Source organism: Scyliorhinus torazame, chromosome X, assembly GCF_047496885.1.
Source record: "Scyliorhinus torazame isolate Kashiwa2021f chromosome X, sScyTor2.1, whole genome shotgun sequence".
Lineage (NCBI taxonomy): Eukaryota > Metazoa > Chordata > Chondrichthyes > Carcharhiniformes > Scyliorhinidae > Scyliorhinus > Scyliorhinus torazame.
Window position 1 is genome coordinate 27,782,808 of NC_092738.1, and position 24,278 is coordinate 27,807,085.

Consider the following 24,278-nt stretch of genomic DNA (forward strand, 5'->3'; position numbering starts at 1 on the left):
CCATGTCAGTTCCTAAGCTGTTTGCTTTATTTGCTTCCCCAAAATTGAAATCAATAACTCATGTTACCTTGGCTTGGTTGCAGCATTATATCTCTGCTTCAAAAGGGTGTGGATTTAATCTGAAGGACTTGAGCATGTGTGCTAAACTGCCAATCAGTGCAGTATTAAAGAGGTGCTGCTTGTCAGAGGTACGAGCCTTTGGATGAAATGTTGAACTGAAGCCCCATGTACTGGCTCCAGTGCTTCAGGTGGGTCCTACGGACTTAATGCTAATGCTTGAAAAACAGGACATTGGACAGGTATCCCAGTTCACACTGCTTGCTCAACCATAACACATTAATTGGCCATTTGTTTCATTTCAGCTGGTTGGTTCTCGCTTTGCACAACTTACTGCATCAGTTGCCTACATAGACAAACTCTGCACTTCACAGTGATTCATTGTAATGGAAGCACTGAGAAATTTCCGAGAAACATAATGTGCTGAATAACCATTAAAACTTGAGTTTACTCATCAGTGTAAAAAACCTTTTTACAGACCCTCATTAAAAAAATTACTGTTTTCCCCAGCTAATTTAGTGAACAGCAGCCAGCAATAAAGTTATTTTCCCTCTTCGAATCAGGCAAACATTTATTCAAAATGAAGATTACTTAAATAAGGCAACACATTTTGAGCATTCAATCGTTACATCTTGGGATTCCCAAGCAACTTTCTTCTGATCAATGTGTGTCAAATTGTGAGCAACCCTCACTACTTCTGGGTATTTGATTATGAAGTCAAATAAACTGGGAAGGTGCAACAGCTCCCTGTGCTCTCAAGCTGTGCAGTAGTAGGACCACTCCAAACAGCCTAGGTATTTCTGGGCATTTCAGAGGTGGGTGGAAAATGTGGGTTGGCACATCAGGTGAGGACAAGATTAGGCTCACCTGTAAAACCCCATGCTGACACTCATGTACCAGCTTACACACGAAGAATGTGCAACAACTTAAAAGGCAGCATATTGAAATGTACTGGTGTTCCAAAGCAATGCACCAGAGTGGCAATAGCATGGGAATGTCATTCAGCCCATCCCAGCCGACTTGCTACTTTGCAAACTAGCAAATCTCACTTCCATCAGAATTTGTTGCCCTGTCCATATATATCTCAAAGACGATATTTCAAGTACCTGCATTGTTTTTGCATCTATAGGTGACGTGAGGCGCTGCATTCCAAATTTCCACAGCTTACTACATTAAGAAATTTCTCCAGCATTCACTTTCCATTCTAATTTTATAACATCCCCCTTACTATTAATACCTCAATTAGATCATTCCTTAATCTGCACCTTCAGGGAATACAACCCAATTTTACCCCTTTTCTTACCATAACGACCCCTCTTTCCTTATTATCCTGGTGATTTGTGGATTTGATGAATGGTCATGCATCAAAATCTCTTCATGGCAAGATCTTAATCTTGCTGTGCAATTAAGAGAAGACATAAAGAGGTCACATACTTCTCAAAAGAGGAAGAGAAAGAGGCACAAGACACCTGAAGTACAAAATTGGCAGAGACTTGCAATTTGCTGGACTATCCCCCAGAGAAGGATGCAGTGATGAAAGAGTGAAAATGTCTTATTACATCAATAGGCACCTCTGACTTAAAAACTAGCAGCAAACTTGTAGTCAGTACTTAGTTAACTCATCTAAGCAGAACAGAAGCTGGATATAATTGGTTGGATTGGAGAGGGAAAAAGAAACAAGGTTGCTTCTCCTAATGCCGATCTGGTAATCCCTACACATTATCAAGGGAGAACTCAAATCAGGATCATCATACGGGGCACATTCCCTATGGTTGAACTACAACCTGACAACACATCATCAAGGCTTAAATTAAATGGCTACTTTGATCAGGTATTGGAAAGCAATCAATGCCAAAGAAGCTGCACCACAACATAGGGATACAGTAGCATAGAAATCAAGAAACCACAACATTCAGGCAAGACGGGGAGAAAATGAGCAAGATGGAGCCTAGCAGTACCATTTGGTCATATAAAAACATGCCTTGTATGTTTTTCCTTGCCAAGCCCTGAAGCAAACAGTGAATGTAAAGGTATAATGAGCTTAAAATACTTACTATTTCTAATCAACACAATAAATATGCAACTCTAAAATATACATAAATACGAACATGTCACAAAATACATTTCTCCCCTCCCAAAAAAACACTTGTAGCAAACACAATGTATTCCACAACTGGGCTGACAAAGGGAGAGCAGTAAATCTTCCAGCAGATCACATGATATTTAATAATTCTCTTAATTAATGAGGAAGAAAGCAGATTTGAAATTTTTGCAGTTTGTTCTGACATTTATCAGTAATACCCACAGACATAAACCTAAATGTTTTATAAAATACAGCATGAAGTGGGACATTTTAATATCAAAGGAGATGTAACTAGGATGCATGACAATCCCTTTAGTCTCACAGCAAATATTCCTCCTACCAACCAATCACGCAGTGACATTTGTAGTAGCAATGGAGACGATATCAGACTAGGCCGCTTACAAAGAAACACAGTTCAGTTACCTCCCACCTTTCTAGTGTTACCCTTTTCAGTTCCTTTATGAAAGGCCTTTTTCACAGAATGTGTTAGTTCTGATAACCAGATCAGAAATGGCTAATACAGGGACTTGGTGCAGGACAATATGAATAACAAGAATGCCTACAAAGCAGTACAGTCTCTCTCATGTATTTACAAGTAGAATAGATGACATTTGCAAGAGAAGCAGAAAAGTACCTTCAGTTCCGCTCAAAGTCCTTCATCATAGCTGGAACATGACAGGGAGGAAAAGCATAGAGGCAACCAGCTAAGCATCTCAAGACTGTTTTTGAGCATGTCCCAGCAATCAATTATAAAACTCAGAAATAGGCAGCCTGCCTACTGTTTGATAAAGTGGCTATCATGTGCAATTTAACTCAATCTGGGCAGATTAGGGTTTCTGTTCAGGCACAATTTGGACAGATTTAGATGGACAGATTTAGGTGCCTAAGCCTTCTAATCTCACAAAAACAGCAAAATTGGCTTGGATTTGCAGATTGTGATTTGTTTTGAGTTGAAGCAAACCCACATCCATTTACGTTACAGAATGTGTGCCAGCTTTCTTGCTGTAGAAGTGTCACTGTTTGCTCATTAGTTAACAAAACTTATGCTGAGTTTAGAAATACAGACCACCCAGAAATGCAACCCTTTTGAAAAGCTGTAATTTTAATCAATCACTTCAACGAATTCATAATTTAGGAGTAGACCATTTGATCCCTCTAGCTTGCTTCGTTATTCAATAAGATCTTGGCTGACCAGGTTGCGGTCTAAACTCCACTTTCCGGTCAGCCCCCATAACTCTCGACGCCCTTGTCCAAAAATCTAACTCTGCCTTGAATAATCTCAATTACCCAGCCTCCACTGATTTCTTTAGGAGAGAATTCCATAGACTGACAAAACAAGTTCCTCAAGATACCAGCTATAATTTTAATTTCTGACCCAGCTGACTATGTGGCAACATAAATATTCAAAATGACTCACAACAATTGTTAAAGTTGTCAACAGTAGAATTGCACATTCTGATGCTATTGCTTCTTTGCAAAAGAAAAGGCTAAGGATTTTTTCCTTTGCTGCAGCTACATCTTTTCTCCTGGCCCTTCCTCCTTTTTGTGCAAGTGCATTCGCTGCATATTCATGATCTTTCTGTTGCTTTCCTTCCTGCTTACCCCCATACTCCTCCCAGTACCGCGTTCACTCCTCCCTCCTGCCAAAAGGAACCGAGCAACTCAGCAGTCGCACCTTATATCGCGCGGCAGGAGAGCAAAGCAACTTCAGCTACAAAGACAAAGGCAGCACAGAAAAGGACAAGTCAATACTTGCATGGGGCAACTAAAATCTGAAAAGCTAATAAATCTAAAATGCAAGGGCGGGCAAGATGAGGAGAAGGAGAAACAAGAGGGAAGAAAGAGGAAACAATCGCTAGTAATTAGGCAGGAAGCTGCTAACTTCAAATGCCAGATCAAAATCTAGTCATTGCTGCTGGAAGTCTAGCCATAGTTGGCAGTGGTATGTTCAGAAGAGCCATAATTTTGTTTGTGCCCATTTCTCAAAACAACACAATCAGAACTGCACATAATCCACGTGCCAGATCAATAATATGAGACATACACACTTGCAGCATATCCTCCAAAATCAACATGAAGTCTCACGGCACCAGGTCAAACATGGGCAAGGAAACTCCACGTGATGGGAAGGAACAGCTGAAGGCACTAGATACTGCAAAGGCTATGGGCCCTGACAATACTCTCAGAACTGAAGACTTGTGCTCCAGAACTTGCCGCACCCCTAGCCAAGTGGTTCCAGTACAGCAATGTGGAAAATTGTCCAGGTATGCCCTGTACACAAAAAGAACAAACCTAACCGGGCCGATCACCATCCTCAGTATACTCGCAATCATCAGTAAAGTGATGGAAGGGGTCATCAACAGTGCTATCAAGCAGCACTTACTCATCAATAACCTGCTCACTGACTCTCAGTTTGGGTTCCGCCAGAATCACTCAGCTCCTGGCATTATAAACTTGGTTCAAACACGGATAAAAGAGCTGAATGCCAGAGGTGAGGTGACTGCCCTTGACATAAGGCAGCATTTGATAGTATTGGGCACCAAGGAGCCCGAGCAAAACTGGAGTCACTGGTAATCAGGGGAAATCCCTCCACTGGTTGGAGTCATTGGGGGCAGCACAGTCACAGTGGTTAGCACAGCTGTCTCATAGCACCAGAGACCTGGGTTAGATTCTGATCTCGGGTGACTGCGGAGTTTGCACTTTCTTCCAGTGTCTGCGTGGGTTTCCTCTGGGTGCTCCGATTTCTTCCCACAGTGAAACGGTGTGCATGTTCGGTGGATTAGCCGTGCTAAATTGGCCCTAGGTGGGGTTATGGGAATGGGGCGGGGATTTGGGCCTAGTTGGGTGCGCTGAGGGTCGGTGCAGACTTGTTGGGCCAAATGGCCGCCTTCTGCAGTGTAGGGATTCTATTATACCTGGCACAAAGGAAGATGGTTGTGGTGGTTGGATATTAAACATCACGTCACTGTAGGAGTTCCTTAGGATTGCGTCCTGGGCCCAACCATCTTCAGCTACTTCATCAATGACCTTCATTCCATCATAAGGTTAGATGTGGGGATGTTCACTGATGATTGCACAATGTTCAGCACCATTCACGACTCCTCAGGTACTGAAGCAGTCCACGTGCAAATACAGCAAGACATGGACAATATCCAGGCTTGGGCTGACAAATGGCAGGTGACATTCGCACCACACAAGGACCATCCCCAACAAGAGAGGATCTAACCAACGCCCCTCGACATTCATTACCAGTGCTGAATTCCCCACTATCAACATCCTGGGAATTACCATTAATCAGAAATTGAACTGGACTAGCCATACAAGTACTGCAGCTGCATGAGCAGATCAGAGGTTAGGAATCCTGCAGACAGTAATTCGCCTCCTGACTCCCCAAACAAAGCCTGTCCACCATCTATAAGGCACGTCAGGAGTGTGATGGAATACTCTCCACTTGCTTGGGTGAGTGCAGCTCCAACAACATTGAAGAAGCTCAACATCATCCATAGAATCTCTACAGTGCAGGAGGCAGCCATTCTGCCCATCGGGTCTGCACCGACCCTCCGAAAGAGCACTCCACCTCGGCTCACTCCCTTACCCTATCCCCGCGCATTGATCATGGCCAATCTATGTAATCCGCACATCTTTGGAGTGTGGGAGGAAACCCTCACAGACATGGGGAGAACATGCAAACTCCACATAGACAATCACCCAAGGCCAGAATTGAACCCGTGTCCCTGGTGCTGTGAGGCAGCAGTGTGAACTATCCAGGACAAAGCAGCCCATTTGATTGGTACCCCTTCCACAAACATTCAATTCCTCCACCACCAATGAACAGTGGCAGCAGTGTGTAGTATCTGTAAGATGCATTGCAGGAACTCACCAAGGCTCCTTAAGCAGCATCTTCCACACCCACCACTGCTACCATCTAGAAGGACCAGGGCAGCAGATGCATGGGAACACTATCACTTGGAGGTTCCCCTCCAAATCACTCAGCATCCCGACTTGGAAATATATCGCCATTCTTTCATTGTCACTGGGTCAAAGTCCTGGAACTCCCTCCCTAACAGCACTTTAGGTGTACCTATACCCAAGGGACTGCAGCAGTTCAAGGCAGCAGCTCAACACCACCCTCTCAAGGGCAACTTGGGATGGGAAAGAAATGCTGGACTGGCCAGCAACGCCCACATCTTGCAAATGAATAAAAACATGCAAAATGCAACGGTAACAATGCTAGTCATAAAATACCCACCATACGCAATTTCTTAACATAAATCTATTACACAAAACCCACATGACTAGAATTTCATGAGTATTTCAGGTAAAGCCAGAGGGGTATGGCCATTCCACACAGATCAATATTTTGCCCCTCAGAGATGCTCTCGACAGAACACATCCCCCCTCCAATTCTACCTAGGTCTCTCCATCAGAATTTGGGTCTGCCATCCTGAAAAAGATATGCAACAGCTCGATTCCAAGCTTAGGATGGATTGCAGTTTTAACTGTTCTTTTTACCTTTCCTCCTTCCTTTTCAGAGTTAGATTTTCAATGGGTACAGATTAAGGAATGACTATTCCGCCAATCTGCCTTGCAAGGACCTGATGGTACTTGTAATGTCCCACTGTCCTGATAAGGTTTCTTACAGGTCTTGGTTTGCAACTTTTTATGCATACAGAATCAAACCTCATGCTGTCCTCACAGGTGTTCCAATATATCATTCCTTAGAGTGACAATTCATGCTATTTGTACCTTGATGGCCTATTTTGCTCATTAATAAAACAGAGCTTAACGGTGATAATAAGGAATACATTCATACAGTCTTGAAAATCCCACGACTCACTTCTGACATGAAAAATGCCCAATGCATATTCAAACGGCAAGAACAAATGTCCATGTGGATATATATAAGCAAAAGGAATGAAAGACCCCAAACCTCCCAATGGGCAGAACGGTTCAATGGGAAGGTGGTGACTTCAATGTAACAAGGCTGCTCCACATTTTCTGATAATTTTCGGTACAAAGCTGGTGCACTAGTGCAAAAAAATAACAGCAAGCAGTAAAACATCCAGCACCAGGGCTCCATTCAATCCAGCTGTTCTCTGCTCCCTTCCTCCCGTTAGAGGGTCTGTCAAGATCCCAAAGTCAGAACAGCAGCAGCGCAGGCATTGACAAAAAAAAAAAAAAGACCCCTTTGAGAGCAGATCAGAGAGACCTTATTGAAGAATAAAGGGATTAAGGGTTATGGTGTTCGGGCCGGAAAGTGGAGCTGAGTCCACAAAAGATCAGCCATGATCTCATTGAATGGTGGAGCAGGCTCGAGGGGCCAGATGGCCTACTCCTGCTCCTAGTTCTTATGTTCTTATGTTCTTGAGGCTTTGGCGACCAATTGTAGGAACACTTACTGGCAACCTGGCTGAGATGAGTTAACTCAGTAGGGGCTGTGACCTGAATACAGAATCCCCAGTTAGATCAGTTCTCAGAGAAGTTGTAATAATTATTGGCAGTTGGAATATATTACTCATCATCTAATCTTCTAATAGTTTGGATTACGGCAATGTGGCAAACCTGCCAGAAGAATAGCTAGCACAGCCAAGACACAAAAGAGCATTTCCATACAAGGAGCAGAAATGAAGTGCAATATGTGGAGATGGAACGGCAGCACAAACGGGTATCCAAGACTCAAAAACGAAGAATTCTCAATTATTTCCTAAATCTGAGTTTACTTCACCAGATTGACCATTATCATTCCATTAACAGGAGCTGTGAAATGTAACGTTTTACAGACACGCTATCCAAAGTCTGTCCATCTGGAAACTGGACATTTTCCTCTGGGGAGATCTGGCACTGCTCCTGAAATAGAGTAAGCACTGGAATGAAGAGGCCATTCTCAGGCAGATCTCAGAGGATGGAATCAGTGAGAGTTGTACATACACAGGACCTCAAGAGCTTCAGTTGGTAAAGGCAATCAATAAATAAGCCAAATTTTAATTCCTGGTTGATGCTAAATCAGCTATCTCAGAAGGCATTGCTACAGAAATGATAATAATTTGGCCCTCAGAACCCCTGACTTTAGAACATAAATTCAGTCAAAGTGCTCTCTCCTCGTATCTGTGTCCTGGTATAGATACATTTGCATTTCCAGGGAGACTTTTTTTGAGGGATGAATTAAATGCTTCTGTGAGGGGAAGCAAAGCAAAGAGCCAGCGCTAATACTCTGCGCAAAACAAACATAATTGTAAGTCCTTTCCTTTCATATCAAAGTCTGTTCAATGAACTACCTGACAGTGCATCAGCATTTTACTCCAAACCTGAGGATTAGACTATCATGACTGGGTTTCAAGTGATTAGAATGATGTCGACATCCTTTTAATGTTTAACAATAACTTCCGTGTAAACAACATGATGGGAGGGAGAAATTGATCATACAAGCTGCCTGTTTCCCATCAGTGGATAATCCAAAATCCGGGAAAATCCAAACTCTGGCAGGGTCTTGGTCCCAAGGGTGCTGAATATTGGACATTGGACCTGTCCAGTTGTAGCCTGGAGTCAGGCAGCATCTCACCCCATCAGCTTTCTAAACTGCTTGAACAAAACTGAGCACGTGACCCGTTTCATGCCAAACCATGTTCATAGCATTTAAAAATACATCCTTCTCCTTGTCCAAGTTTAGGTTAGTCAAAAGATAGCTGGGAAAGATGGTTGAGAAGAGTGTCAAATATGCCTCTCAGATGCATCTTTGATTATTATACACAACAATTTCTGGATTTTGTTACCAAGAGGTTTAGTGCTTCCGATAAGACATCAGTTAAACCTCCCTTAGTGCAAGACTGGGAAAATACTGTACCGTATGTGCAGTGTTCAGATTCAAGTTAATTAGGTCAACTTCTCCCTAAAACAATAGAGATGTACAGTACATAGAGAGGCCATTTGGCTCAGTATGGTTATGTTGGTTTTCCACTAGCGTAATTAAAGCATAATCCCACTTCTTTATTCTCCCTCCATGGCGCTAGACTTCAAACATTTATCCAATTTTCCCCTAAAGGACACAATGGTTTTACTACAGCCATTCACCATGACAATGCATTTCGTGCTTCAGCAATCCTCTTAACAAGAGATTTCTCCAAACTGCTTTCTTCTCTTCATAACTATTTTAAATTGCTGACCCGCTATCACTAGCTCACTAACCACTAAGGAGAAAGCCCTTTCCCGTTCACCATCATCATTTTAAAAATCTCTGGTAAGAGCACACTTAGCTCTGATCCAGAGGAAATGCTTCCAGTATGTCACAGTTGTCCTCACATTTTGGGAGATCTTTACACTGAAGAAAGAGGTGCAGTTATAACAATAAATGGTGACCACACAATAAGGTGAAAAAGAACCTATGGTTGCAGATCAGGTCCCAGATGTCACAAAAACTCCTGCAATTTTTATTTCCCATACAACTCAATTTCCCCATTATTAATGATTTAATGCATTATTTTAGTTGTCAAACATTGAGTTTCAATCGCTAAGCATTTAATTTCTATCTTCCCATACTTCTTAAATCAGATAAATTTAGTATAGTTTGATAGTCTAACTGTGCCATTTAAAGCACGTTAATCGAAGTGGAAGTGTGAAAATAAATCAAGTATTGAAATATTTCAGACTTGCTTTATCTCCCACCTCCTATAATTCCAGAAAGATGTCTTAGGGCTAACAATCTCGAAACTCCCAAAGCACAGGTGAGACGAGATGAAAATTCACATGGCATTTGGGCTGCCTTGCTGGTTAGGTTCCGGAATGTACTATACGGTCCTAGCTTGTTATTATACAAAAGATTCACCAGCTAGCGGTGAAACGGGAGTAACTTTTGACACTTTTTACAATGGTGCTTATTTCGTACAGATCACTGAAGGCCAGCTCCCACTGGCCAGCTTGAAACAGTTTGGTTGCCAAATTAGGCTCTCTTCATCCTATCTACATGGATCGACAATTTTACTACCACAGCAGAAGCAGATTTAGCACTGTTAAGGTCAGGAAGCCAGCACACAGATACACTCCGGTTTGACCTTAACTCAATAAGAACAGTGTGCAAAAGGTCCACGGTGAAATTCAGAAGGGTATGGGTGCAGAGGTTCAACACTCAACACAGAACTGGAGAAATTAGAAAATAATGCCCATGAAAATAAAGTAGAATAAATCATAATACATGAAAAAACAAGCATTAAATATGCTTATCGTCCCATTATTCAGGTGCAGAATAATTCTGTACCTTCACGGGCAGCTCAAGTGGGTAGCACTGTGGCCTCACAGCGCCAGGGTCCCAGGTTCGATTCCCTGCTGGGTCACTGTCTGTGCGGAGTCGGTACGTTCTCCCGTATCTGCGTGGGTTTCCTCCGGGTGTTCTGGTTTCCTCCCACAGTTCAAAGGCGTGCCGGTTAGGTGGATTGGCCATGATAAATTGCCCTTCGTGACCAAAAAGGTTAGGAGGGGGTTATTGGGTTACGGGGATAGGGTGGAAGTGAGGGCTTAAGTGGGTCGGTGCAGACTCGATGGGCTGAATGCACTGTATGTTCTATGTTCAGACCACCCAAGCACCATCTCGGAAACGTTAAACTAGTTTCTATGTTCTAAAATGCAGGCAAGGCAAACTTGCATGCTGAATTTCACAAGTCTTTGCATCATTGTGAACACAGGCAGACAAGTAAGTCAAATAATTCCAATTTATTCCTTTTCAAAAATTCAACTGCACAAATGGAGAAAGAGTGGCAATGGATTTACATGGCAGAAATTGCTGCATTTGCGTTGGAAATCTGAATAAAACTCACTGCAGACGGGGAGCTGGTTTTTAATGATGCAGGGATGTTTTGAAATTAAAAAAACAATGTTCCTGCAATACACTCAACTTCTCCAGCTAAGAAAGGGAACTGAAACTATGGAATCTCCTACAGATAGTAAACTGCCCCAAGGAGGTTTTGAAAATGTTAACTCTTTTTGCTTGTTTTACCTTCGATACTTTCTCTCCCTTTCAATCCAATCTTTCTTTACTCCCCGTAATTTTTCTTTCTGTATCTAACTTGACTCGAGTGTTCACCCCCCTATCTCCTTCTCCAACATTCCGGTTTCTTTCTCTTTCCTTAAATTTCATTGGCAGGAGACAGAGTCATTCAGCATAGTCCCAAGATCTCAAGATTCCAACCGAGCCAGTTATTGATTTGTATTTCGTGATTTGCAGTAAATACTTTGAGTTGAAGAGCGAGGAAAAGAATCCAACCCATGGGGCACACCACAAAACTCCAATCCAGTATATTCTGGCCCACCATGGATGCTTGTTAAAACATGGAAACAAAGCATATGCATTAAATCAGCAAGGACACAGTATTTATTAAATGCGGAGACTGAAAGGACAAGCATTGATATCACAATTTGGAGCTTCTGAGGACAATTGGCAGCCTAACCAAGAAGCATGGCCACCAAATGATCTGTCATCCCTCTCCAGTCTTTGCACCAATAAGGTGCGTCATTGGTCACAATCCCAACCGTTAACTAACAGAAAGCAGCTATCAGAAGGTCAAGCCACGACCATATTGAATGGTGGAGCAGGATTGAAGGGCCGAATAGTTTACTACTTCTATCTCTTAAAAGTATGAGGACCACCGGTATGAATATTAAATGACTCGCACAGTCTTTCTGCGCTAACCTTTCAGAAAGAAAACAATCAGGACAAGTTTTAATGTCTTTCTTCAGGGCGTTTCTACAAGTTTGCTGACGATACGACCATAGATCTCGAATAACAAGTCAGAATACAGGAGGGAGATAGAGAACCTAGTGGAGTGGTGCAGCGACAACAATCTCTCCCTCAATGCCAGCAAAACTAAAGAGCTGGTCATTGACTTCAGGAAGCAAAGTACTGTACACAGCCTTGTCAGCATCAACGGGGCCAAGGTGGACATGGTTTACAGCTTCAAATTCTGAGGAGTACATATCTCCAAAAATCTGTCCTGGTCCACCCACGTCGACGCTCCCACCAAAAAAGCACAACAGCGCCTATACTTCCTCAGCCAACTAAGGAAACTCGGCATGTCCACATTAACTCTTACCAACTTTTACAGGTGCACCATAGAAAGCATCCCATCTGCTGCATCACAGCCTGGTATGGCAACTGCTCGGCCCAAGACGGCAAGAAACTTCAGAGTCGTGAACACGCGCCAGTCCATCACACAAACCTGCCTCCCATCCACTGACTCAATCTACTGCTCCCGCTGCCTGGGAAAGCGGGCAGCATAATCAAAGACCCCTCCCATCCGGCTTAGTCACTCTTCCAACTTCCATCGGGCAGGAGATACAAAAGTCTGATAACACGCACTAACAGACACAAAAACAGCTTCTTCCCCGCTGTTACCAGACTCCTAAATGACCCTTTTATGAACTGACCTGATTAACACTACACCCCTGTATGCTTCATCCGATGCCGGTGTTATTTAGTTACATTGTGCACGTTATATTGCACTATATAAAAGCAAATTACTGCGGATGCTGGAATCTGAAACGAAAGAGAAAATGCTGGATTATCACAGCAGGTCTGACAGCACCTGGAGGGAAACATTAACTCTTTTCTCTCCCGACAGATGCTGCCAGACCTGCTGAGATTTTCCAGCATTTTCTCTTTCGTTGTGTTGCCCTGTTATGTGTTTTCTTTTCTTTTCAAGTACTTAATGATCTGTTGAGCTGCTTGCAGAAAAATACTTTTCACTGTACCTCGGTACACGTGACAATAAACAAATCCAAATTTAAACAAATCCTAATTACTCATCCAGTTAGAAAATGAGTACATGCTTGTGTTTACGCTCAAGTGCGCACGTGAGCGCGCATTAAATTATATTGTTCTTTATTTAATCTACAAAAACCTGTCTGGCTAATTCTTTACAATCTGAAAGTGCAAAAATTGGGTCTCCGACAAACTGACAAGGCACATCCTCTCTAAATGCACAAAAATGCACATACCTGGAGTGGGAGAACACGAGCTATTTCATCATGCCTCAACATGGTCGGAACACTCCCAGATAATGTCTCCACCCACAAATAAAATTTAAATTTAAAAAATGTAAACAAATAAATTGCATAAAAAACAATGTATTCCCAGAATTACAGATTTTGGTACAATTACTTAAATGCCAAGGATTGTATGAATGCAGAGATCCTACCCACTTGTTGGAATTCAACATTTAATTTATTTCAGTGTAAATTCCCTTAACATAGAACATAGAACACAGAAAATACAGCACAGAACAGGCCCTTCGGGCACGATGTTGTGCCGAACCTTTGTCCTAGATTAATCATAGATTATCATTGAATCTACAGTGCAGAAGGAGGCCATTCGGCCCCCCGAGTCTGCACCAGCTCTTGGAAAGAGCACCCTACCCAAACTCAACACTTAAAGATTTGCAAATTATATAGATTGGTTATCAAATCAATGCGGAAAATGTGTTCATGTTAGAAAAACTAAACGAGAACCCACTTCACTATTCATTTTCAATTCTGCCTTCCATTCAGATAATTGGTCTGAGTCAAACCAATGCACAACTGAAAAAAAAAGACATACCACTCAGAGAACGGCTGGGTGAAGAGTGTTGACTATTGGGTGTGCTCACAATGGGACCCACCATCGCCCCAGGGAACTCTTTGTCCATTGAAGAGTCACCGCTCCCTGCATGGAAAGAAAAATGATTTTTTTGTTGTTGAAAAAGTCTAATTTGTTGGAAACACATTCACCTTTTTGATTTTGGACTGTGGAAGAGACATTTTTAAAAAAACAAGGGTATAAATGACTGGTATTCCCACAGCAATACGCAACATAAATCAATATCACAAATTTTAAAAAACTTATCAAAAACTGTTCAAATCAAGTTCAGATCGTAAGGACTCAACAACATATACAGCGTGTCAAATTGTCACACAAAACACAATACAACTGAAAATGAAATGAAAATCGCTTATTGTCACAAGTAGGCTTCAAATGAAGTTACTGTGAAAAGCCCCTAGTCGCCACATTCCGGCGCCTGTTCGGGGAGGCTGTTATGGGAATTGAATCGTGCTGCTGGCCTGCCTTGGTCTGCTTTCAAAGCCAGCGATTTAGCCCTGTGCTAAACAACTGTAATACATTCTTAAAGTTAAACAGCAGTCCATTACATCCTTGCAAAAATCAGTTAATTCCAGATAATGGCTGATCCATTTCCCAAATACTTCTCAATCACTCTCATTTTAAATACCAGTGTAGAATGTCAGACGCGTGCTCAAGGCTCAGATACAGAATATTGATCAAGACTCGACGTAATTCAGGATCTTAATGCTCAGTTCACTTGATATATAGTAAATGCATTGGCTAATTCCACTGCAGCACATTTGGTGGCTAATCTTTAACTCATTATCAGCTGCTTGCAAAACGTTTTTCCTTTTATTTAGCATCCACCAATTTACTGGATGGAAGCACAAATCTTGCAAACCAATAATTCTGCTCAGTTCCACACAGAAATACTGATCATACACATAGTATCAATTAAACTTCGCCCAATGATTATTGCAATTTGATTGTACGTATTTGGCAATCAACTGCACGTGAACAATAGGAAAACAGTATTGGAACATGTTATGCTTTGGAAGCAAACTGGATGGCCTACTCCTGCTCCCAATTCATATGTTGGTATTACAGAATAGACAGGAAAGTAGAGTTGAAGCTACAATTGGATCTACCATGATCTTATCAGGCGCTGGAGCAGGCTTGAGGCCTACTCCTGCTCCTAGTTCATATGTGTGCATGTAACTTATTACTTGGGACCTTTAAATTTATGGGAGATAGGAAATGGTACGGATCATAAATTAGCTGCTTCTGCCACACACCTCAAAATCGCCACCACTTGCTGTCACTACAAAATCAACAGCTACAATGCAGCGGCCAAACTACACGCCACAAAATTATTTTCCTTTTCATTTAAAAAAATGACATGATGGTGCATACGTTTTATTTTAAACAGAAAGGCACAGTCCAAGCCATGGGGCAGCACGGTAGCACAATGATCAACACTGTTGCTTCACAGCTCCAGGGTCCCAGGTTTGATTCCCGTCTTGGGTGACTTTCTGCGTGGAGTTTGCACGTTCTCCCCGTGTCTGCGTGGGTTTCCTCCGGGTGCTCCGGTTTCCTTCCACAGTCCAAAGATGTGCAGGTTAGGTGGATTGGTCATGCTAAATTACCCTAATGTCCAAACAAAGGTTAGATGGGCTTGGGTGGGGTGCTCTTTCTGAGGGCCAGTGCAGACTCGATGAGCTGGATAGTCTCCTTCTGCATTGTAAATTCTATGATTTATTCTTAAAGGATAAGCTAAATAACCCGCCAGCTTCTGAAGGGAGGCAAGATCAGTTCACACAATCTAGGGACTTTTCACAGTAACTTCATTGCAGTATAAATGTAAGCCTACTTGTGACAATAAAGATTATTATTACTACAATCTGCCAAGTTTAGATAGTAACCACCACCTTCGTCTGAACCTCATTGCGCTTAACTGTAAATAGTCAGCTGAATGGAAAAAAAGTAACCAAACATCAACTGAATATTGAGAAGAAAGCTAGGGTTGTCACCTGGGGTCAAGAACATGATAAATACAGCAAATATTGTTCGAGAAAATGTCCTCCCTCCCAACTAGTTTGCTCGACCGACATCTATACAACAGCAACTTTCTGTTTGCACAACCGTAACCACAAATCACCTCCTGCTTCCGCCTCAATCAAATCCTGCAACAATTTCAAATTCAACACTTGCAAAAATCTAGTGCTTAAACAAAGCTTCCTTTAACAAGAGCTTGCATATTCATAAATTATCCAAATTTTGGTTAATTGGACATGCATTTAAATGATCAAAAATGCAAAATTTTGCTCGATTAGAATCTCAGTAAAAACTAGTTACTGAAATCCAACAATAGTTTCATTTCGCTGAGAAAATTTAACAAAATTCCGTTCTCAATTCCACAAAAAAAGTTCAAATTGAAAGAACAGAGAAAACAACCCCGAAAATGAGTGACATAATGCATTATTCCTTCTCAACCACTGTACATGTCTTTGACACAGTTGACCAAGCCATCATTCTCTAAAACCTTCTTTTCCAGTGTACAGTTCCATAGGAATGGATTTGCCTGGTCCAGTCGGAATTTTAACTATGGCACACTGTTCCTGATGGCAGAACAGGAAGTGGGTGCCACTCTTGCGTTTTGCTGGTTCCCGTGCAACTTTAATTAAAATTTTAAATACTGGCAGCGTGCATGGGAGACACGTGCAATCATCTGATAGCAGAAACGTTTCAGTGGTGTAACCCACCGCCAGCTGACAGTGGAGCTGGGAAAGACAGGCTGCAAAAGAGCCTGCTGGACAAACAGGGAAGGCTCTTCATCGTGGCTAGAACTTTCTTGCCCAACTCCAGCGTCATTAACATGTGGCTTTTAAAGGTGGCAGGGCTGTTTTTAAAATTTAAATTTCACTTGTAAATATTTCACATTGCATTGGTTTCGCTTTATTCATGTGCACATCATTGTTATTTGTTAAGAATGGCTTAGTCGGAGGCAGCACGGTGGCACAGTGGGTAGCACTGCTGCCTCACAGCGCTGAGGTCCCAGGTCCTGGCTCTGGATCACTGTCTGCGTGGAGTTTGCACATTCTCCCCGTGTTTCCGTGGGTTTCGCCCCCACAACCCAAAGATGCGCAGGGTAGGTGGATTGGCCACGCTAAATTGCCCCTTAATTGGACAAAAAAAATAAAAAGAATATTTCAATCAGCGAGCGAAATGCACTGGCACATCTGATGGTTGGCACAGATTGCTGGTTACAGGGGAGCTACGAATATTTCTTTATTGTGGAAGAAACAATTGTGTTTTTGCAGTCACCTTTATTGAATGATCGCATCAGTGTACAGTGTTGTAAGCGCCACTTTGTGGGACATGGTTGAATTTGTATGCTCAGCTGGCCCTCCCTTCTATGCATTGTAAAGGACAGTCTGAGATCACGCTCAGTGGGGCTAATTGAAATGTTGTATGTGAACTCAAAGCTCCGCCAGCCAGCACCGAGATGGATGCATTTGGCAGTACTGACACCTCCCTTTAGGTTGCTCATATTTATATTTTGACTGATTACTCTCCCCAGCCCCCAACCACAGCCAGGATGCCAGGCCCTTCCTTCTTCCGCTACTCTATGCACCTGGCTCCACCCCACAGCCTTCATCCACAACACCACTGATTCACCCTTGCCAGTCCTGAGCCTCTATGTAAGCTGCCCTTCTCCGGCTCCCCTCTCTGTGCTGCAAATTTCAACAGGGAAAACCACTGACATCTGACACAATAGCACAAAGTCGACTGGCGCACGCCACCTTTAAACAAATGTCAACCTGGTATCACAAGGTTCTTGCACGCCGCTGTCTTTATCTTAAAGGTAGAACATAATGGCATGGCATGTAAATATATTACAAGTGGGAACCCACCACATGGCAGCAAGGCCTGACGCACCACAAATCTCATCTCAATCTGCCATCGGGAAATTGGAATTTTGACTCCCGCCTAATTTAGTCACCCCTGCATTATCCACTCTTGCTGGCTCCATAAAATCGCTCCCTTAGTTTCCATTCATATATTTCTAGCATTGACCACCCTTCCCGCCCGACAGATTACATGAGAAAATATGAACTTATTCAATTTGGTAAAAGCAGCATATTATTTAAATAGAGAATGATTGCGAACTTGGTTGTATGGAGGGCTCCAAGTGTCCTGATAAATGAATCACCAAGTTAGCATGCAGGTACATCAAGTGATTAGGAAGGCACATGGAATGTTGTCGTTAATTCAAGGGGAATGGAATATAAAAGCAGAGATGTTTTGCTACAGCTGTACAGGGCTTTGGCGAGACCACATCTGGCGTAGTGTGTACAGTTTTAGTCTCCTTATTTGAAAAATATATCATTGTGTTAGCAGTTCAGAGAAGGTTCATTTGACTCATTTTTGGAATGAATCTTATAACAAAAGTTTATGACTATACCTATAGTGGTTTAGAAGAATAAGAGGAGATCTTATTGAAACATTCAAGATCCTGAGGGGACTGGACAGAGTGGATACCCGGAGGATGTTTCCAATTGTGGGGGAGACTAGAATCAGGTTAAGAATAAAGAGGTCTACAGTTTAAGGTCGCGACAATGAGAATTTTTTCTCTCAAAGGGCTATATATCGAATTCTCTTTCCCAGAAAGCAGTGGGGGTTGGGTCATTGACTTTTTTCAAAGCAATTAAGACAGACAGATTTTTGATAGACAAGTGGGTCAATGGTTAGGGGGGCAGAGGGCAGGCTCATGCAAACATATGAAAGGGTCAAAGGGCTGAATGGCTTACTCCTGCTCCCAAGTCCCATGTTCCGACAGAGTCACCACACTCCCTTCTATATTTACTTTTTATCCCATGCTGATATTATGCACAGATAATGGGTCATGTACTCTGCCAGCCATCCCGCACGTGCCCGCTCAGCAGTGCGCATGCCCAGGGTCCAGCGAGGCAGACTGGCTACTTCTGACATTAGTGCGCTGACCCGGGAGCAGATTCTTTAAAAAAAAAATTAACAGGTCTTCTCTCCAAAAGTGGCGGCGGAGAGGTCACGCAGTGTGATCCGAGATCACATGCTCTGGATGCGAGAAAGATTCCTCCAGTTTGTAGCTGTCAGCGGTGAGGTGTGAGCTCCAGGGCCTGTGGTGAACAACCCATGAGAAAAGAAGCTGAAAACAGGAACAAAGTAGTATAAAGATGATTTCTTGTGGTGTGGGTTTATTAATTGTCTCAATGCAAATCAGGATGCAAAGTTCATGTGTTATATGCAGGGAAGTACTGGCAAATGAAAGATTAAAACCCTCAAAACTTCAAAGGCATTTGAAGACTAAGCATGGTGAGTTTGAGGACAAACCTCTTGATTTTCTTTTCAACGATGCAGTGATATCTTAAATCACCAGCTGAAGTCCTCAGCAGAAATGTCACATTGAATAACAAAGCAAGTGAGATCATGAGGACCAAGCAGGCTCACCTGTCACATTAAAGGTAGGCAAAACTGGTGGGTCGTGACGTTCACGTGGCATAGGTAGTGAGGTTCGGGAGGTGTGGGTCGCAAAGGCCACCCGAAATATGGCCGGTTGGTAAAAATGGGTCCCGGACAAAAAACACTGCTTTAAAGAAGTACATTCAACAAACCAATACAATAACTGACTCTGTGTTTAACTTGAGTGAACAAAACTTGTATCACAAATCTAATGGTTTAAGATTAAACTTTCAATATTTCCCAGATTGAGGCCATGAAAGAATTCATAAATGATCAGGACCAAGTAAACTGACTATCCACCTTGTGAGTGGGGAAAGGAGAATGCATGGAATGGTTAGGTGGTGCAGGAGCACCCCCCTTTCTCTAGATATGTGAAGAGAAAAAGATTGGTGAAGATAAATGCAGGTCCCTTACAGTCAGAAACAGGGGAATTTATTTATTTATTTTAAAATTTAGAATACCCAATTCATTTTTTACAATTAAGGGGCAATTTAGCGTGGCCAATCCACCTACCTTGTATATTTTTGGGTTGTGGGGGCGAAACCCACGCAAGCACAGGGAGAATGTGCAAACCCCACATGGACAGTGACCCAGAGCCGGAATCGAACCTGGGAACTTGGTGCCGTGAGGCCAGTGCTAACCCACTGCGCCACCGTGCTGCCACTAAACAGGGGAATTTATAATGGGGAACAAAAAAATGGCTGACCAACTAAATACATACTTGGATTGGATCTTCACAAAGGAGGACACAAATAACATACCACAAATATTGGGGAACACGGGGTTTGGTGAGAGGGAGGAACTGATGGAAATTAGTATTAGTCGGGAAATGGTGTTGAGGAAATTGATGGGTTTGAAGGCCGATAAATCCCCAGGGCCTAATGATCTAAATCTCAGAGTAGTGGCCCTAGAAACAGTAGATGCATCGATAGGCATTAGGTTCAATAGGCTCTGGAACAAATTCACCTCTTCCTTCCTTCCAATCCATGTGGCTGAGCGATGGAGGAGGCAATTGCCTGGAGCTCTCAACAATTCTCTCCATGGCATCACTCAAATTGGATATTGAGCCAAGTGCAGAGCTGAATGTGCACCCTCCAAGCACCACCAGAGCTCCATTCAGGACTTTGTAAAATGGAGAGCATAATTCTGTACCAAGATAATGTACTAGTACATTTGTTAGGCTGACTCCACTCTCTCCCTTATTTGTAAATATGATCAGAACAGAAACAGCAGCCCAAGTGATTCCTGGGAAAGCCTCAGCAATGGAAGCAAGGCAGCTGCAAGGTGGCAGAAGCCAAGGATGGCAGATGCCACGTTTTAGCACCATCGTACATTTGGCAGTTGCAGCCTGCCAGCTTTTAGCTGCCACACTTGCAGCTCAACGTTAAGTAAAATCGGACTAATTAAATCTCAGGGGAAAAAAATTATTTTCATTCTGTGAAATTTGAGATTTACTTGCAACAAGAGCTGAATTGGTTGAATTTCCTTCTTTCCCTATTTAAAATCAGTTGATGATTATTCTAGATTTTTAAAAAACTTCCGTGTGCCCAACTGAGACTTAACTTCAACAGCAACTTGTATTAATATAGCACTTTTAGCATAATAAGTCGTCCCAAGCTGCTACACAAAAGTATAGGAAAACAATATATGACACAGCTAAACAGGACTTTGGGTCAGGTGATCATAATCTTGGTCAAAGTGATAGATTTTAAGCACCGTCTTAGAGGAGGAAAATGAGGTAGAGGAGTAGGCCTCAAGATGACATAGGCAGCAGAGTTTTGATGACCTGAAGTTCATGGAGGAGACCAGCCAGGAGTGAGAGTTGGGATAGTTTAGAATTCTGAACGAGGGTTTCAACAGCAGATGAACCAAGATAGGGGCAAAGTCCAGCAATGTTACAGAGGTGGAAATACGTGGCTTTGAGATGGCATTAATGAGGTAGGAAGCTCATCTCAGGGTCAAATGTGACACCAAGGTTGCAAAGTACTGGCATAATCTCAAGACTGTTGCCATGGAGAGGGAAGCAATCAGTAGCAAGGGAACGGAGTTTGAAGCAGGGGCCACATCTTCAGTATTCCCAACATTTCTGCTCATCCAGTACTAATTGCGGATAAGTGGTCTGATAATTTAGCAGCAATGGAACAGTCAAGATGTTGACCCTTGTGCCATCAGCGTACATATAAAAAACTAACTGTGCATTCAGAAGACGCTGCCCCAAGTAGATGAGAAATAGAAAGGAGAGATCTTTTTGGGGGGGAGGGGGGGTAGTGTGTGTGTGTGTGTGTGTGTGTGTGTGTGTGGGGAGAGGAGCACCAGAGGTAATGGTGCGGGAGCAGGAAGAGAAAGCATTGCAAGTGATTGTCTGATTAGCCAGATAAGAATGGAATCAGGTGAGTGCAGTCCCATCCAGCTGGAAAATAACAGAGTATCCTTGAAGGCGGATGGTATGGTCAACCGTGTCAAAGGCTGCAGATAGGTCGAGAAAGACGAGGTGAGGAAGTTTACCTTTATGCAAGTGGCAGAAGGCGTAGTGGGGACACAAGGAAGAATTCTTTTAAGCAGATGGTAGTGGGAATCTGGAATTCGCTGTCTGAGTTGGCGATGGAGGCAGAAACCCTAAACTCTGGATCTGCACCGTAAGTACTCCAAGTTACAGGGCTATGGACTGGGTGCAGGAAGATGGGGCAGCACGGTAGCACAAGTGGCTAGCACTGTGGCTTCACAGCACCAGGGTCCCAGGTTAGATTCCCCACTGGGTCACTGTCTGTGTGGACTCTGCACGTTCTCCCAATGTCTGTGTGGGTTTCCTCCGGGTGCTCCGGTTTCCTCCCACAGTCCAAAGACGTGCAGGTTAGGTGGATTGGCCATGCTAAATTGCCCTTAGTGACCAAAAAGGTTTGGAGGGGTTATTGGGTTACGGGGATAGGGTGGAAGTGAGGGCTTAAGTGGGTCGGTGCAGGCTCGATGGGCCGAATGGCTCCTTCTGCACTGTATGTTCTATGGGATTAGAAAAAGCACTTGGGTGCCCTCGGGCTGGCATGGACAAGATGGGCTGAATGGCCTCCTTCTGTGCTGTAATTTTTCTATGATTTTATGCCATTTATGACTGTGATGAGAGCTGTTCCAGTACTGTAACAGGGGTGGAAACCCAGTGAAGGATAGAAGCAGGATCACATACCTTACAGAGACACATCACAAACACACATCACCAAACCCAACTGCCATAGTTCGCTTGCTCCTCCATACAAGCGAATTGCCGCCACCTGAATTCAATTAAACTTCCAATTAATTTACCATTACCACGGATTATCTTAGCATACCAAACCCTATTGATCTCAGCCTTATTTGCTCCATATCCACAATGTCTATTTTTCTGTCAGTTTTATCAAAACTGTCAAAGGCAAGGTCACACTATCTGAATATACATTAATCCCAGGTACTAATGGTCGGGCGAGGTGGGTGAGTGTGGGTGGGGGGGGGGGGGGGGGGGGGGGGGGGGAGAGAGAATGGAAGGTTACACGGTAAATGTCAACCAACCTCTCGACAGAGTATTGGCTCAAACGAATTGCTGATTTCAGAAACTAAATAAAATAGGGACAGGAGAAGAAAGTTAAAATTAAAAGTTACAAATATTCAAAGATATTTCACTAAAAGCTATTTTTAAAAATTCATAGATCATAGAAAAGGGGAAAAGCAGCACTTATTTGAAGACAACAAATGTAAAAGAATCAGTAACGGTCTTAGATAATTCCTATGCTAGAAGTACTGGAGCACACAATAGCTGCTTCGTTTAATTTGGATTCTGGCAGGCATTCTGCATTTACAATGTGAAACTCTCACTGTATTTCTGTGGCAGGTCATACTAGCTGGGTCCACAAGATTGACAAAGAACTACAGAAGGCCATTTAATAGCACAAACATCAACTTTCCTCGATGCCAAGCTCCCAGAATTCAAAATAAAGAAGTAGCTTATAAACAAAGATAAAAACCACAATTTGAAGAACTCTCAGGCTGACTTGCAAAAGCATTCTACAGCATCATATTTTTTGTGTTACTTGTACACATTGCATTGCAGTAATTGGTAGGAATGCAAACACACAAGACTCCCTTTAAAAAGCCTTTTAAACTTCCCATTTGTCAGAACGCATTCCTCAAAGTCAAATTGTATTCGAAATATTAATTCTGTTTCCCTCTCCATAGATGCTCCAGGCCGGCTGAGATTTTTCAAAACTTTGTTTTTATTTCAGGTCTCCAGCATTTACATTTTTTTGCTTTCACCTCAGTTATCTTGTTGAGTGCATGCAAAAACATACAAGATTTTGAAGGGAAAAAAATATTTCATTTTGCAATGTAACTCGAGCCTTGACAGGAGCAAAATAAATCAGGCAACATTCCTGCCAGGTATATCATGCTGTTATCAATATATCTTCCTGGAAATAATTCTTCCAAGAAATGAAACTGAGCCAGCCTCCCCTCAGTCTGCAATTGGATAGATCAGGACAAAGTGACCCAGAGCATCAAACAGTGCCAACTGACCCACAGCTTCAAGGTGCATAACCACTCAATTTGAGGGGTAAATTCTGAATATAACATTATGTTTACTGAAACTCTCCTTCACACATTTTAAAATATATGTAAAGTCAGTTGCTGTTACTCATCAAGTTAGCAGGTGTACCAGCTTAGAAAAAAGTTATTTTTCATACATTTGGAATTCGGAAACCACTTCATAGTTAAGTAGCAGCTTAATTAAATGACACACAACTCCTTGCTTCTCCGGGAGGTGACTGCACAATGCGCTGAGATTCTGATAAAGTGTTCCAAGCTCGGCGAAAAATAAACAGTTTCACAACTCCCGTGCAATGCAGCAATCTTGTTTGAAGACAAGGAAGAGGCTGAAAAACCCCAGTTGAAGCAGCTTTTTGAAGATATTCAGAGTCCGAAAGGATTCCAACAGGCGGCAAATCTGTTGCATAAAGCAAGTATCACTCTATGCCCGTCTAATTTTAAGTTGGATTAAGAGCTGTATGTTTATTTTGTTCTTTAAAAAAAAAAAATTTA

General features: G+C 42.6%; 1 protein-coding gene across 2 annotated transcripts in view; it reads right to left on the reverse strand.

Annotated features, from left to right (window-relative positions):
- The window catches only part of ikzf4 (IKAROS family zinc finger 4), a 187,155-nt gene that overhangs the window by 64,736 nt on the left and 98,141 nt on the right, over positions 1-24,278 (reverse strand). For both annotated transcript variants that reach the window (XM_072493859.1, XM_072493858.1), the window contains exon 3: positions 13,719-13,823. In XM_072493859.1, the coding sequence (XP_072349960.1) occupies positions 13,719-13,823 (105 nt within the window). The remainder of the gene's footprint in view (positions 1-13,718; positions 13,824-24,278) is intronic.